We start from the raw sequence: 15,910 nt of genomic DNA, 5'->3' as shown, positions 1-15,910 counted from the left end.
TAAAAAAAAAAAAAACCTGAAACACCAGCTATAGTTAAAATGTCCCATTTCAAAGCAGTGCCTATTTGCAAAGGACTTGAACTGGATGGGTCTACTCAATCCAGTATCGTGCTTCTTCAACAAAGCAAGACAATGGGAGCCCCAGAGGGTCCTATTCTTGCATCAGGAGGTCATCACTCTAGCAGAAGAGTGTTTTCCAACTGTTATAAATTAAACTACTTAAAATGTGGTCCTGGTCATCCTTTTGCTTAAAAATTGACCCGTCTCTAGCAACAAAGGCTGACATGGGTTAACCACCCAAGGAGAACTGAGTTGACACCTATCTGCTCTAACTGGATTATCTTTTCCTAACTTTGAGGGACCCCAAAGAGTGCCCATCATTACTCTGGGTCACCCTGTCCATCAGTGCATCCCAATCTGTGGTACTTAGCCAACAGAAAACAGGGAGGACAGCCCATAGGGGTCTACAACATGCCACGGGAGCATTATTTTCAGCTCAAAGAATTCTCAGAGGTATTTTGATTAGGTTTCAGTTGTCTCAGTCTTGCTCCCCATCCGTGTGATCTCAGCAAGCTGGTAGAGCCAATGTGTTGGAATCTCACCACCGTACTAATTTGCAGTGACAGCAACAGTCCAGACTTCCTTTGGAAATCACTCTGTCGTCACATCAAGATGCGGCCCTTGTTGGGCTTCTCAAAAAAAGTAAATAATTTTCTACCTTTGGCAGATTTTGAATGTTTTTAAAAAATCATATAAATAAAATAATTGCCATTTTTAAATGACCCTGATGCATTCTCCCATATGAAAGGGACGCCATCCCTCTCCCTCTCACTTCTATCTGGATCTGTGCTCCAGAAAATTCTCAGGCACTGGGACAAAAAAAGAGGGGTGGCGGTAAGACAGGAGAAATGGCAGCTGGATGTCCTAGACTTTCTTTTGTGAACGAACACCCTTTAGACAGAGGATCTAAACTTGCTGGCACGGTGTCTCAAGCACCCATCTAAAACACTTGGACCACAGATGCCCAGTCTTCGTTCTATAGCTCCGCAGGCTCTCGAGCTCAGGCGGGGCCACCTGTCCTCCCCTGGGGGGAGGTGTTGAGGGAAGGGAGCCCCGCGCAGTCGGGGAGCTTTACCTGGCTGGGCGAGCGGCACCTCCTCCACCCCTCCACTAACATAAGTGGTCAGGGGCTGAATCAGCTGCTGAGGCAAAGCTGGCAGGGAGCTGAAATCATCCATGAGATACACCAGGCTCGGGTTAAAAGCCATCTGCTCAAGTTCTGCCTTATTCGCCTGGCCAGCCCCCACACAGAAGGTGAGGACCCCCGCACGCGCTAGAGCATTGGCAGCGGGCAAGTAGGTGTCCTCTGACTGCCCGGCCGTAAGCAGGAGCAAGAGCTGCGGCACGTGTTCACGGATCCTGCTGCCGCCAGCTTCGGTGAAGTGGTGGGCGTGCACGTAGCTCAGGGCCGAGCCCGTGTTCAGGCCCGACCCCCCCTTGAGCTGCAGCTGCCTCACATGGGCCAGCAAATCTGACTTGGTCTGGTATGTGTTTAGGGAGAACTCTGTTACTGGAGTGTCACTAAATTGCACTAAACCGACACGAATATTGTCGCCTCCGACATCAAGGCTGTTAACTACGTTCGTGACAAAGTCCCGCACATAAGGGAAATTGGCCTTTCCGACGTTGAGCGATCCATCCAAAAGAAAGATGATATCCCTTTTGTTTACGTGAACTGCAGTGAAGCACAGAAAACAGAGTGAGACATACACAACCACCAGGGGCACTCCATGTGTGCCCACATCATGGGCACACATGCCAACATTTAGAACACACAGACAGTCGGTGAGGCAAAGCGTGTCCGGCTCGTCAAATATGGCAGAAGGCGGCATATTTTCCTCTAGTGGTGGCTGGGGTGTGTGAGGCATATCAGTAGCCAAGTTGATGACACCAAGTTGGCTCGTGGAGAGAGAGAGTGCCAAAGGGAGAGTTTGCAACCAACAAAAATGATCAGAATCCTTGAAGCAGAACCTTTCTTCCCTGGAAGGGAAGTGACCAGCATGCCCTGCATTTCCACCTCACTCGGGTTCGGACTGCGGTCGCACCCAGGCTTACATGGGGGACACCGGGTCCCCCGGGGTTCCCCTCTACACATTTGCAGAGAGAGCTCCACTTACAGATAGGTTAGAAGTGTTAGCCCAAGTCACCTGAGAAGACGAGTTCCTGAAAGCTAGGGAAAAAAATAATAAAACTGTGCTGTTCTCCTCCTGAAGTATTCTTAGGATGACCCCTTCGTCATTCTTTCTTGGTTCCCTTCTGTTGGGAGTCACAGCATTGCCTGGCAATAATCCCATGGGGTGCCCTTGGGAATTCCTCCAGAGGGAGAGAATAGGATCATGGAAACGTGTTAGGATGCAAAAAGACTATTTGGCATGCTTGGCTGAGGATAGGTAAATGAAGATTCAAAAGAACAGTTCCCAAATTACAGAGTTTGTAGCAGCGCGCTTAGGAATACACGCCTTTAAAAAAAAAAAAAAAAATCTCTCCCATCTCTTCCCTAATGTCTCACTAAAATTTCAACCTGATGACTAATTTTATCCTGTGTCCTATCAAATGGCTTTGGCTCTGAGAGTGTGGACTGGAAACCTGAAGGAAGGAAGAGAGAGAGAGGCTTTCAGAAGAGCAAAGAGCCTGAGGAGAAAGCAAGCGTCATGCAATATATGGGTCATGCATCTGACAGTCTTCCAGTGGTGAAGTTGTGAGGCGGAAAAGCTTGCTCCCGTGATATTCATCTTCGTTAAGGACAGCGAACTGTACCCAACCAGTGTGTGAGCTCACAGGCTATCACCATGTCTTTGAAAATAACTTTTCACTGATAATCCTATTAAATGAAAGATTTTAGAGACCACTAGGCTTTTATCTCCATGCCCATTCATGGACTGAAGGGAAATCCCTCAGAGAAAAGAGAGAGGGTTAACCTTGTGTCCTGTTGGGGGCTGGGCCACTGAGTGGGGACTGTGAGCTCAGGAAAGCAAGAGCCAAACCACATCTTGATGGTGGCAGAAGCAGGCTGGACAGGAGTCACCAGCTGAGACAGATCCTGGGATCTGACAAGAGGTAACAACTAGAAGTGACCTCCTAAGCCAGAAGCTAGGACAGTTGGCCCCCGGCACTACAGTTTCTGTCATATGATTTCTGTTTGATGACGCATGAAGTCATACAATTCTTATATGATGACATTTTAGGACCTATAATTGTATCCTATGGCAATCAAGTAACACAATCCCCAACTCAGGGTAAAAAGAAGTCTGAAATAAATCTTGGTTATGGCTCTTGTTTTCATCATTTAAGACCTGTCTCTCAGCTGAGCACGAATCAAACTTGGTTGGTTGGTTGGTTGGTTTCTCAAAGGCTCTGCCTGCAGACCCACCCTGCCGTGAGTCTGACTTCCTCCCCACCATACCTTCAGAGGTTCCGGAGAGGGTCCTGAGAGGCGCCAGCAAGCCAGGCAGCACGCCCTGCAAAGGGGCAGCTCGGAACTCAGCAGGGATGAACACCAGGGAGGAATCAAAAGCAATCTCTTCCAGCTCAGCCTGGTCGGCCGCCTTGTTCCCAACGGCAAAGGACATGATGCTGCTTCTCTTCAGCTCCTGGGCAGGCTGGCTGATTTCATCTAGGGACTTACCGCCTGTAATCAGCACCAGAAGCTTAGGGACCCCCTCGGCGGCCCGGTAGCCAGCCGAACTAGTGAACAGGTTGTTGCGAACAAAGTCCAGAGCGGAGCCCGTGTACAGGACCGAGCCTTCCATGGGTTTCATTCTCCGCACGGCAGTAATGACTTCCCTTTTATTGGGGTAGCTATTGAAATAAAACTCTGGCCTCACAGTGTCGGCATATTGAGCCACTGCCACTTGGATAAGATCCTGTCCGATTTCCAGCCTCTGGATGACTTTGGCAATGAAGTCGCGGATTGCATTGAAGTTGGCCAGTCCCAGTGCGGATGAGCCATCCACCAGGAAAACTATGTCTCTCTTGTTGACTTCAATGACTGTAGGTAGCAACATTATAAGGTGAGTAGAATGGCCTTACCTATCACATTCAACTATGACTCTCTAGACAGCTAACTCGACTCGGAGGGTACTCCCGTTTGCTCTGGCCAGTGTGAAGTCAGTGGGAGCCCCAGGAGAATCTGTCAGGACACACACATTACTGTCAGCTGCATCCTCCCTCTGGGGTGGCAGGTTGGCCTAATCCCCCACCCCCACCCGCTCCTAGAACTTTTTACACAATCGTTGCACAAAAACAAATTAAGTTTTAGTAACCACCTGCTTAGCACATCGTCAGTAAAAAATAAAAAGCCAGGAAGCTCTTTTCTGCCAAAAGTCTGTAGGTTAGATTTGAGAGCCCAGAATGAAGCCACAGCTTAATAGAGTAAAGGAGCATCAGTGCCTACTGAGGGGGTCCTTTGTTTCACCGCCGTGACATCACGATCATCTACCATCAAGCTGACAGAGCGTAAACATCCCCATTCCCTTCCATTCTACTCTCCATGCCTGAGTTTTTAAGGCAAAGGAAAAAAAAAAAAAAACAACAAGTACTTGACATCGTAAAACTTACGGAAAAGAAATTGATGTCAAAGTCAGCAAGTGGCACAGAAGGGTGTCCATGTGAGAGACCTGTGTTGGTAAGGGGCTGAGTTTCGTGTTAGGACTGTGAAAAACTGCAGAGCAAAAGCATCTGGGTGAGGTCACTGCCTCGAAACTATAAACTTTGGGTCTGCCTGCCTCAGGGACACACAGCAGCCAGGCTGAGAACAGGCACAAAGAATCAGGTCAGGCACTACACCCAATCTAGACACCTGCTGGGGCTTCCAAGACTTAGAAGGATGTGGGTCATATGTCCTGACATTTAACTCTATTATTATCCGTCCAAACTCTCCTCTTTCAGGTAGAACACGTAAATGCACACATGGACACAAAATACCCAGGGACAGGCATACAGGGACCATTGCGTTGGCCGTGGCTTGTGGGATAGACGATGAGTTCCAAGTCCTTAAATGCTCCACAGAGACCTGCAGACATGTGGAATTCTCATGAAGTGTGTGTGTGTGTGTGTGTGTGTGTGTGTGTGAAAGACCATGAGTGTGACACAGCCCTGCCTCCTCCTCCCTGCCGCACACACACAGAAGACAGATGTAGGTACCTGTGTACAGAGTGTTAACCACACGTGTGCATTCCATGAACACACGGGGAGTGAGCCTGCCCAGATGCACACACTCACACACATAGCCCTCTCCCACCTCTGACGTAGAAGTTGACCCTGAGACCATAAATGCAGAGGTTCCTGCATTCCCTATAGGTACATGCATATATGTATATAACACATACTGTAGATGAATAAAAAGACAGGTCAGCTATCATCCCAGATCACCAGGCTAACTCCCTCTGCTGGCTGAGTGGCACGTCCCCTCCCCCTCCAGTAAGTGACATCTCCTTCCTGACATGATGACAACCCGAACACAGCGCTGTCTTCTGCTGGGACTGGGTTTGAAATACCCTTTCTGGGAGCTGAACCTAAGGTCCTGCTAATCAGCAGGCTTCTGCCCACTCCTCCTACAGTGACTGCCACCAGCCCACCCCCAGGATGCCACATATCCCCCCAGACCTCAGGAGCCTAGGACTGGGCTGGCTTCCCTGGTAGTGCCCCAATGTTGTCGGCAAACGTCCAGACCCCTCCTGTCACTTCTCCGGGCTGTCTTATCACCACCCGACTCTGCCCATCCTCAGCGACTCGGGACCCTAACCCGCAGTAAGGCCTGTCCTCCCACCCTGACCCCCACCCCTCACCCTGCAACTGCATCTCAGGCCCCACCTGTCCTTAACTGTTTCTGGAGATTGCCACCCACCCACCTCTGCCTGGCCTCTGCCTGTTGCTCACTCATGCTCCACCTGCCTCCACCATGCCAGGCCCTAGATCTGCTCACCGTGCTCCACAGCCCACCTATGAGGTAACCTACACTGACTCACAATGACCAGTGCTCTCCTGGAAGCCTTCCTCTCCCAACCTCTGGAAGGACCACTTTCATCCTCTGCTCTCAGCTCCAATCTGGCCCACACCCATTCCCCATCTCACCACACAGATCCCTGAGAAAACAGAGCCACTGGAGGGTGGTCCCTAAGCTCCAACCTTCCATGGATTAAGTGAGCTCCAGCCCCACTACCTTCCAACAGTTCTGGAAAGAGGACATGCTCCTTGGTGTTGCAGGGACATGCACCCGGAGCATTGTCCCTCTGCTGTCCCCTTTCTATCCTGCAGCTTCTCTAACCTGCAATCCCTGGCCATCCCATCTGAAGCTCTCTCCTCCTGTTCTTCCCCTCGCAGCCCCAGGCTGCCTTCATCTACCTTCTCACACTTGGAATACTATCCTGTAACGGGTCAGTGGCCATGTCTCTCTTGTCCACCACCACTGTGTTGCTGGTGCCCAGCTCACACCAGAGAGCCAAGGATATTTGTTGAATATTCACCAAGTAGTCACAAAGATCAAAGATGTTGTCTGTGAGTGAGGAGCTAACACCCTAGCTTAGGAGAACTGAAATGAGAGCAGTGTGCTGCTTGTGAAGAAGAAAAACATGAAGCTTCTCTTGGAACAGAAATGTCTTCATCCATAACTCCCTGGCCATAAATTCAATAAATTCAATAAATAAATATAAAATTCAATAATTCTCCCAGGGAGGTTGTGCAGCCTGTCCAGGATCACATAGCTGGTTACCATAAGACCCAGGACCAAAGGCCAGTTCTCCCAGCTACAGTTGTGGTGTTTCTGTGGACAAGACCTATGGAAACCATCTGTTTGTTTCCAAAAGTGCGCAAATCCAGAGAAACCTCCAATCAGAGGGATATCTAAAAACATTAAGGGGATTTTCAGGATGGAATTGGGCATCAGCTCTGGTTTTCCCTACCCGGAAGTTTTGCAGAATACCACGGGTGATCTCTGGCAGACAGATGAGATCACCAGTTAAGGGGACTTGGTACCAGAGGGTCTGCCTGAAACTTCTCTGCCACAGTCTAAAGCACAGCTGAACTCTTTACATTTGAAAACACATTCTCATCTCCCACATTTGTTATATGTATATGTTTTAGGTAATGGGATTGGTTTCATGTTCAGAAATGTTTCCAGCTGGGCTCTTATGCCAAAGGCCCCCCATTTGAAGGTATGTCATGATTTTGCCACTCCAAAGAACCAGTCAGAAATTGGACAGGCCCAGGCAAACAGCGTCTCCTGAATATCCCACCAAGGGAGCTGTGTTGTTGCTTACCTTCAGAAGAGAGGTCCTCAATACCCACCACAGAGAGGACCCTGTGGGTCAGCCCACACCTACCTACGAGCACACCTCTTAACATGCCGGCTTCGAGGCAATGCCATTGTCCAAGACCAGTTTTCTCAGAATTGTCATGAGCCCCTGAGATTCGTTTTTCAGATGACTGGACCGTAAGTAAACAGTACAATGATGCTCAACAGCCTCAGAGTAACAGCTCTCTAGAATCCACCTTCAAAGCACACTTCCTTGACAATGCATATGTCAACACGAGCTTCCCGCTCACCCCCAGATCTTGTGGTTTTTTCACCACACTGCGGCAATCACAGACATCACATCCAAGAGCTAGCACACATCAGAAGGACTCTGCTGTGGGTACTTACAGGTTCTCCTGAGGTGAATCATTCTGTAGGAGCCTGCCTTACTTCTATGAAAACCAACACACAAAACCCCCCATGCCCCCACGGATGGCGAGAAGAGCATACGTACCTTCTGTGACAATGGTTGGCGGTTGTAAGACAATGTGCCTTTGGGCCACGCCAACAATGTACGGCAGTAATTGCTCCTGGAGGTCCCCAAAGCTACGGAATTCCGGGACAGTAAACACCAAGTTGTCATTGGTAGCTATGTGCTGAAGCTCGGCCCTGGAGGCGGCCTGGGCTCCGAGGCCAAAAGAGAACACGCTAGCCTGCTTCAGTGCTACCACCCCGTCGCGGATCTCGTCACTAGAAGGCCCGGCACTTATGAGGACCAGCACCTGGGGAACCCCTTCCTCCACTCGGCTGCCCCCTGCCCGGGTGAAGTGGTTCTCCACCACGAAATCAAGGGCAAAGCCGACATTGGCCAGCTCCCCGCCAGTGAACACAAGGGCTTTCACTGCATCCAGAACCTGGGCCTTGGTGGAGTAGGTGTCCAAGGAGAACACGGTTCTGGGCTCATCGCTATACTGGACCACCCCCACTCGGATCTGCTGAGCTCCGACTGAGAGTCTCTCAAGGAGATTTACAAGGAAGTCGCGAATGACTGCAAAATGGACACTTCCGGTGTTGTTTGATCCGTCAATAAGGAAAATAATGTCAGCAGAGTCTTGTGCTTTAAAAGAGAGAAATGCAAAAATGTGAAAGCGTTAGAACAAGTGACCACATGCATCGTTCAGTGTTCTGACATGTTTCTTTGGAAACCAATAAGAAACACGAAATATGGACACACAAAACACATGTTGATTAAGGAACGTGAAATTCTGTTTCAGTTCTGCATTCTGAATGGATAAGAGGCAACTTCTTAAGAACCATGGTGTACAATGGGACATTTATACCAAATTTGCATTTGCACCAACTCTGCAGTTACACTTCAAAGCATCATATTCATTTGTCTGAGAAATCAGGGTATGTATTCTAGAAACTTCTACAGAGTTTGGAGGGAGATGTTGTTGCATGGAATTGTGCATTACCATACCCACAGGAGAAGATAAGGGAGTGCGTGCTGTTAACAGAAATCCAAACATGATTTCTAAGTTTTGGACATTTCTCTTATAATCCCCAAGCGATCATAGGAATTTTCTTTGTCCAAATCCACAGCTAGGAAACAGAATCTCAGATTCAGGGTTTGGTGACTTAGCATCCCAGCATGTTAGACAATTCTTTGAGCAACAGTTTCTTCTCTTTTCTATAAAAACCAAAATGGCGCAGGCACGCGACTCTCTAAATTTGAAAGGAAGAACTCAAGCTACTCTTAGAGTTCTCATCTTAAAAACACTCTTACAGATGTTTGGTTTGATCTTTTCTTTTTTTAATAACCTATTCTATTTAAATTCAATTAGTTAACATCTAGTATATCATTAGTTTCAGATGTAGAGTCCAGTAAATCATCAGTTGTACGTAACACCCAGTGCTCATTGTATCAAGGTCTTTTCCTTTTTCATATGACATTTAGTTGTGTGGAACTCACATGTGGGTCTGGGATTAGGCGAGATGTCTTGCTCGTGTGTTTTTGCTATTGCCTCTATATTCAATCACATAATGCAGAACAATGTTAAGCAGAGTGATATGAAACCAGTCATGACATAATTATCCAACCTTATTTTTATGACATCCTACACTGACTGCCTAGTGAGACCATGAGCCTCTAATAAACCCTGAATCAGAATTAGCTCTGGGGTTATACAGATGGACATAAAAATGGAGACCTAGGCCTCTTTTCTCCCCATAATGGCAAGTTACACACTCCTATCCCGTTAGGGAGAATGGGGATTTCACAGGCCATGTAAGAAATAGCAATCAATAATTTAGAGACCTGAGCAGAATATTTCAAACGTTTGGCTAGAACATTTATATCAGACTCATTTAAAATTAGAGGAAAAGCCAAATTAGTCTGGTGAATGTTTTTTAACAAGTGCATGTCAGGAACAGGAAAGGATTCTTTGGGAGCATATGTGATATTTATATTCTGAGATTTTAGGAGGCTGTATTTAGGTTATAATCACACTATGACTAGTCATTCTGGCTTTTTTAACAACAGTGAATATTTTATGTTTAAAATGAATTTTTCCTTGGGCCAGCAAAATTGCTTTCATTTTCACTATGGAAATAGGATACAAATCCAATCTCATAAAATGAAAGAATTTTGCTATAGAGCAATTATGTTCTTCCCCAAATTCCCTCACAGTGTATGCCAAGCCAGGGATTGCTAGAATCGAAACAGCTTGTTCTTCCCTCCCTTCCACAAAATCCTTGACATTTTTGCAGATGAATTCCTTGTACAGGGGAAGATATTAACTTGCAAATATGCGCTCTAATGAGAGGAATAATTTACTACAGCATTTTTGACACAGTAATTTTAATTTGCTTCTCATATTTTTAATAAACGTCACACCCAAGTATTAAATGAGAGTGGGACTTTGCTAAGAACGCCAAAGCATTTGCTACTCTTTAGCCGAAACAAGATTCCTGAGGGACCTCTGGGTGGATACAGGGCCTCAGAAATGGCCCACAGCATCACTGGAGCCAGACACTCTGTCAATCACACCACCATATTCCTCAACATTTCCCAGGCCTGAATCAATGCCCCAGAAAGATGATGGAAGATTGGTCACTGACTCCACATGCCACGTCATTTAAAAGAAGGATTAGCTATGAGCCTAGGGTCAAGAAGAGAAAAACAACACCTAAAACACAAAATGGTACATTCTTTATTTGTTTACTACTTTTTAATTAATTTATCGCATTATTATTTTGTGGTTGCAATTTCCAGGAGTACATAAAGAAGAGAAGCCCTGTGAGAGAATCCTTGAACTTTTCTCTTCCTAAAGGCTGCACAGCAGCAGGTCATAGAAACATGTTGGATAATTTGTCATCACTGAAAAAACAATATTGTCCTCTGATGCACATAATGATGGGACAAACAAGGGCATGCTGTGTTATCCAGGAGAACCAAAGCCTCAGATGAGCACAAGAGCTATGGGTTCTTGTGTACAACAAGCCATACCAATGACCAACACCAACTCTTAAGGATAACCAGGTGTAATAAACCTAAAAACAGGAGGTTGCCTGGTTCTCTGCTTTAACGGCTCGTGTATCACACCCTCTCTGGCATTTTCTACAGAGACGTTTCACAATGTCCATGGAAACATCAGGCTCCTTTAATACTGTTGGAAACACTCATTCCCTGAGCACATTTGTGTGGGCACAGTGCCTTCCTGAGCTTGTGGGATGCTTCCTCTTTTTAAGAAAAGTAAAAAAAGATCACATACGTATTTCCTATGTAAATCTGAAAAATTGTAGATGGACTTTGTGAGTGCTTTAAAACGATATCTTGCAAAGAAAAGAAGGCTGACACTGAAATCCTCACTGAATACAGACCACTTGTAGGTTTCGCTTCAGTGCAGACCTTTTGTATCTTAGTGAAATGCCTTTACAAAAGATGACAAAGAGATTTTTTAAAATGCAACCTTCAGAGACTGATGACTTGAGCAGAGTTCATTTAGAACAGTGGGGACCATTAACATTTCATACACATACAGGTGATGGGAAGAAATGGCCCTAACTTACTAGCAATCTCTATACTGCTCTCTAGCAACCATTCCTAAAAACCATAAGCAGAGAATGATTATTATTTTACTTTTGGCTGTGGAACATGCAGTGGGCTGTGATACTGGAGGAATCGCAGAGTGAAGTTAATCAGAAAAGACAACATAAACGGATTAATATTCCACCCTGGAGCTGCTAGTGGCTTGGACACTAGAAGACAGAGATGCTTTCTAGGCATAAAAACAAAGGTTTTATCATCTGTGTGGAAACAGACTCTATGGACAGGCTCCTTGTTCATTGATAGAATGGTTAAATGTAAAGGCAAACTCATCCCCTCTTTTTCCTGAGTCAGCCAAGCCAGCACTCAAGAAAAGATGTCCCCTTTCTCTACTGATCACTTCACTGTTTGGACACAGATTCGTTCTTATTCCTCCATTCAGAAATGTGATTGTCGGGGAATTACTGACACTGAGAATATTGTAGAGACTGGGATAGGTCATCACAAATACCCTCGTGTCATATCCTCGTGGCCCAGAGTGTTTGGTTTGGGTTTCTCTTGGGGGGGGGGGGTCCCAGCTCCTTCTCCTATAATCTGGCAGGATCGACACGTCTGTCATGAAAGGCATGTCACGTGTAGGAGAGGACACTTTCCAGGGTTAAACATAAATGATGGAAGCCGTCACTCACTCCTCTGTCCGAGGTAGACCTGCTGGCAGGGGTGTCCGCCTTCCCACCCCTGTCACAACTGAGATCATGGGACCACTGGGGAGACCACTCTCTGAAACAACTTGGGGTTGGTTAGTTCTGGAACCCTTCTCTCCTCCAGGCTCTGCCTGAGATGACCGGTTCCTTCTCCTGACATCTAGTCAACTTCTTCCCCAGCCTTTGCTTTCTGAATCTGTATTCCCCTATTATCCTCATCACAATCCAGAAAGCTCTACCTTTCTCCAGACTCCTCATGCCCCTCCTTATGCCCCTCATGCTCCTTTCCACCAGCCCCTCCCATGTGGCCTTTTAGATTGCCCAATTTATGCCTCAAAATCTCAACTCTTTCTTCTCCCTGCTCCACCCCATGTGCAGAATTAACAAGAGACGGACTCTCTGCCAGTCACCCAGCCTCCTGCCTCTTATCTCTGAGCCCCTGGGTGGCAACCACTTTGGAAATTTAGAAGCAGCCATGGCTATGGATCTTGCTCCTGTGGTCGCTTCCCGGGTGCGGTGTGGAGCCTGCCCAGGCCACTCCCCACTCACTCCTCCTTCAAAGAGTTATCCACTTCCTCCTCCTCCTCACAGCAGCCAAGTGATCTCCGACCTTCCTCAGGGATTCCCTCCCATCACGCTCAGCCTATGTCCACACCGCACACCCTGGGCTCATCTCCAGAGACTTTAACGTCTCTGTGGCTAACCCTCCTGAATGCCAGCCTCCCAGGTCACCCAAGGCCCTCTGCCCACTGCACCTTACACACATGATGGCCACATGGGCCTGTGAGCATCACTGGACACTACGTACCACCACAATCAGCCCTCAGTCTCCCTCCATCCACAGTGGTAGCGCTCCCCGGGTTACACGCCCAGTTGCCTCTCTAGGGCTCCTCCGCTTCCTGGTCCACACCGCTGTCCCCATCTTCCCCCCATCTTCCCCAAAGCAGAACCCTCGTGTGGGCCATTGCAGGAGCTGACTCACTACCATCCCGGATTTCCCTCCCAAGAAGGTCCCCTTGCCTCTCTTTCACTCTGTCTGCAAGCTCCACCATGGCCATCCTGCAGGGAGCCCTCTTTCCAGGAAGCAGGCTCTCTGTTCAGGTAACAGGTGTGAGGGATCTTTGTTAAACGCCTGACCCACCGCCTGGAGGCTGCCTTTGCTAGGAATGGTCAAAGGACCTCCTGTGGGATCGTAATGGCAGATGGAGGTTTTATTGAGTTCATATTAAACTGTTTGAGGTAGGTGAGAGCTCTATTTCAGAAGGACACTATAGAGCATGGTCAAACCTTTGTTTTTAGACCCGTGAAGAGCCATCTCTTCCCACTCCCACCCACCCGCCACTAGCCACAGTGTTGCTCGAATGCCAGCGGTTGCCAAGCTTATCTCCAAAGAACAGCAAGGCGGGCAGCAGCTTGGCCATGTTGCCATTACCTGTGATGTCTTTAAGGGTCTCTGTGCCTCCAGCCCCTTCTGGAGCCACGGATGACTGCACACAGGACACTAAGTTTCCTACTATGTCATGAAGTGAGGTAAAATTCTCTAGGTTGAAAACATGCAGATTGAGCGGTTCACTTGCTATTTCTTTTAACGCTCCTTCATCTGCTTCCTCAACTCCAATCGCAAACACGTTAACATCAGCAGACTTAAGTTCCACTGAGGGCAGAGCAAGGCCGTCGTCCGAGTGTCCATCGGTTAACACTACGATAACCTGAGGGACTCCATCACGGGCCCGGCTTCCAGCAGCCTCAGTAAGGTGATTCTGCATTACGTATTCTAATCCTTTTCCGGTCTCATTGCTTCCCCCAATATAGGACATGTTGGAAATGTGGGAGAGGACTTCTTGCTTAGTACGGTACGTATTTAACAGGAACTCAGTATGTGGGTTGCCGTTGAACTGGACCAGAGCAAAACGGAAATCACTGTCTCCCACAGCTAAAGATTCTATAACATCATACAGAAACTCTCGAACAAGTCGGAAATGCTCCTTTCCAGTGCTCCAAGAGGAATCCACTAGAAATATTATATCGGCAGCAGCACCATTTTTGACATCTTTAAAAAAAGACATTGGTTTAGATTTTTCTCCTGTTCAGCACAAAGCCTTCCTTCCTACTCTGTCTACCCTTGAACTAGGCGCTCTCTGAGGGAGCTAGCTGACTTACCTGGGTGCGGGGACTTGACGGCAGCTGGTGGTCCCTCACTAGCCCATGTTCCATATGCAATGAACCCTATATGGGAACCAGTGGCAGGCTCCAGAAAATGGGGGGGGAGGGAGCATTCCCTGGAATGTCTTTTAACTCAGGCATGATTCTTTGTGACAGTTTGAGCCCCAAGACCCACCTGATGAGACCAGAAGGATATCCCATCAGAGATCGCCCACCAGCACTTTATGAGTTCATCCTTCAGTTTGGGCTCTGAGACTGGGCCTCAAGAAGAAGGAACCGTGAAAACTCCCACCACTTTACATCAACTAGCCTGCAATGCTTTGAGTAATTTGTGAGAAGAAGAAATGTAATAAAGAGGTCTTCCTTCAGTGAAGACTTGTGTCACTGTAGAAAAAAAGCAGCATCTCGTTTTTCTGTCTTTTTAACATGAAGAAAGGTACTCTAACCAGTGACTATATATTTCTCAGGGCCAGAAAAGCCTTTGAGATGTGAGACGTTATCTATCTTTTTCAAAGATGAATCCAGTCCTCTCTGAAAAATAGAAGCAGGTGGCTCAGGGTGTCAGGCTGTGGGGGGCCAAAGAGTGCCCTTCTGTGCTGTGGGCCAGGCTGGCCACACACAGCCAGCTCCTGGACTCTACTTACCTCAGGCTGCCCTGATGCCCCAAGGAATGTCTCCCTTTCCTTGAGGTGGTACTCAGCTCTCTGTCCTCTAAGGACCACGGAACCTGGTGGGCGGATCACTGCCCAACTCCCAATTCTCCATGCAAAGAAGAGGAAGACCCAAGCCCATCCTCCCATCCCTACAAGCTAATATTGCATGAAGCATTTCTCAATTTTCTAAAACTCTGCAAGCAACTTCTTAAGAGAGTTAACTCAGATCTATTTTTTAAAATAGTTTTGAGAAATTGACTTTTTCAAGATAGGGTGATTCTAGATGAAAAATGTCTTTATGTGCCCAGAATGATAGAAAGGGGGTGATCTGTGTGTTCTGTTTTTAAGAAAAATGTTCATTTTCAGTCATTGTCTTGCCCTAGTTTTATGTGCTGTGAGACCAAACCAGTGCCAGAAAGGTGGAAAAGCTCTATATTTGGTAAAATATTTGTGAAACAAACCTTCTGCTCACAACCAGTGTAAAGACAAACCACCTGTGAACCAACTCCAGGATATACAACCCAAGTTTTCATAAAAATAAGCCATCTATCCCTGATACAGAGCATCTGGAAAGGTCTGTCGCCTGAATGAACATCTGATAACAAAGGGTTTCACCATCCCTTCAAACCAACTCTAGGTTCTATCTCAAGCTCGTGAGGTCTCAGATCTACAATCAGAGAACATATTCCTTTGAATAAAAGTAAGAAATTTTTCTGGATCTTACCTGCTTGCTGCTGTTGGGCACGGGTAAGAGAAAAGCCTGAGAGAAAGAGACAAAACATGGCCACCAAGGGCAAATGTCGATGTTTCCTCATTTTGAACGTGTCTAAGCACCAAGTGGGAACCTGAATGAGAAAATAGGGCAAAGCGAAGTGATCAGTTTCGACACTCAGATTACAAACTAGGATTTATCCGTTTTATGAAGTGTAGCTTTGACTAAACAATACATGAGAATCTTTGAATCTAATGATTATATCCCTTTGGCCATAGCTTAAAAAAAGGTGGGGGGGGGCAATTAAACTTTGTTTCCTCTCAGACTGAGTTGGGCATC

At 47.1% G+C, this 15,910-nt stretch overlaps 1 protein-coding gene across 1 annotated transcript in view; it reads right to left on the bottom strand.

Annotated features, from left to right (window-relative positions):
* COL6A3 (collagen type VI alpha 3 chain) overlaps window positions 1–15,674 on the bottom strand; it is a gene marked incomplete at its 5' end in the record, with an annotated part of 63,010 nt that extends 47,336 nt beyond the window's left edge. Inside the window, 5 exons of the mRNA XM_080799422.1 lie at window positions 1,136–1,735; window positions 3,464–4,048; window positions 7,806–8,408; window positions 13,476–14,093; window positions 15,584–15,674. Of these exons, the coding sequence (XP_080655548.1) occupies window positions 1,136–1,735; window positions 3,464–4,048; window positions 7,806–8,408; window positions 13,476–14,093; window positions 15,584–15,674 (2,497 nt within the window). The remainder of the gene's footprint in view (window positions 1–1,135; window positions 1,736–3,463; window positions 4,049–7,805; window positions 8,409–13,475; window positions 14,094–15,583) is intronic.
* Between the last annotated feature and the right edge of the window lie 236 nt (window positions 15,675–15,910).

This window comes from Martes martes, assembly GCF_963455335.1.
Source record: "Martes martes genome assembly, chromosome: 3".
NCBI classification, from domain to species: Eukaryota; Metazoa; Chordata; class Mammalia; order Carnivora; family Mustelidae; genus Martes; species Martes martes.
Note: the sequence above shows the minus strand (reverse complement) of the source record. Positions and strands in the feature narration are given on the sequence as shown.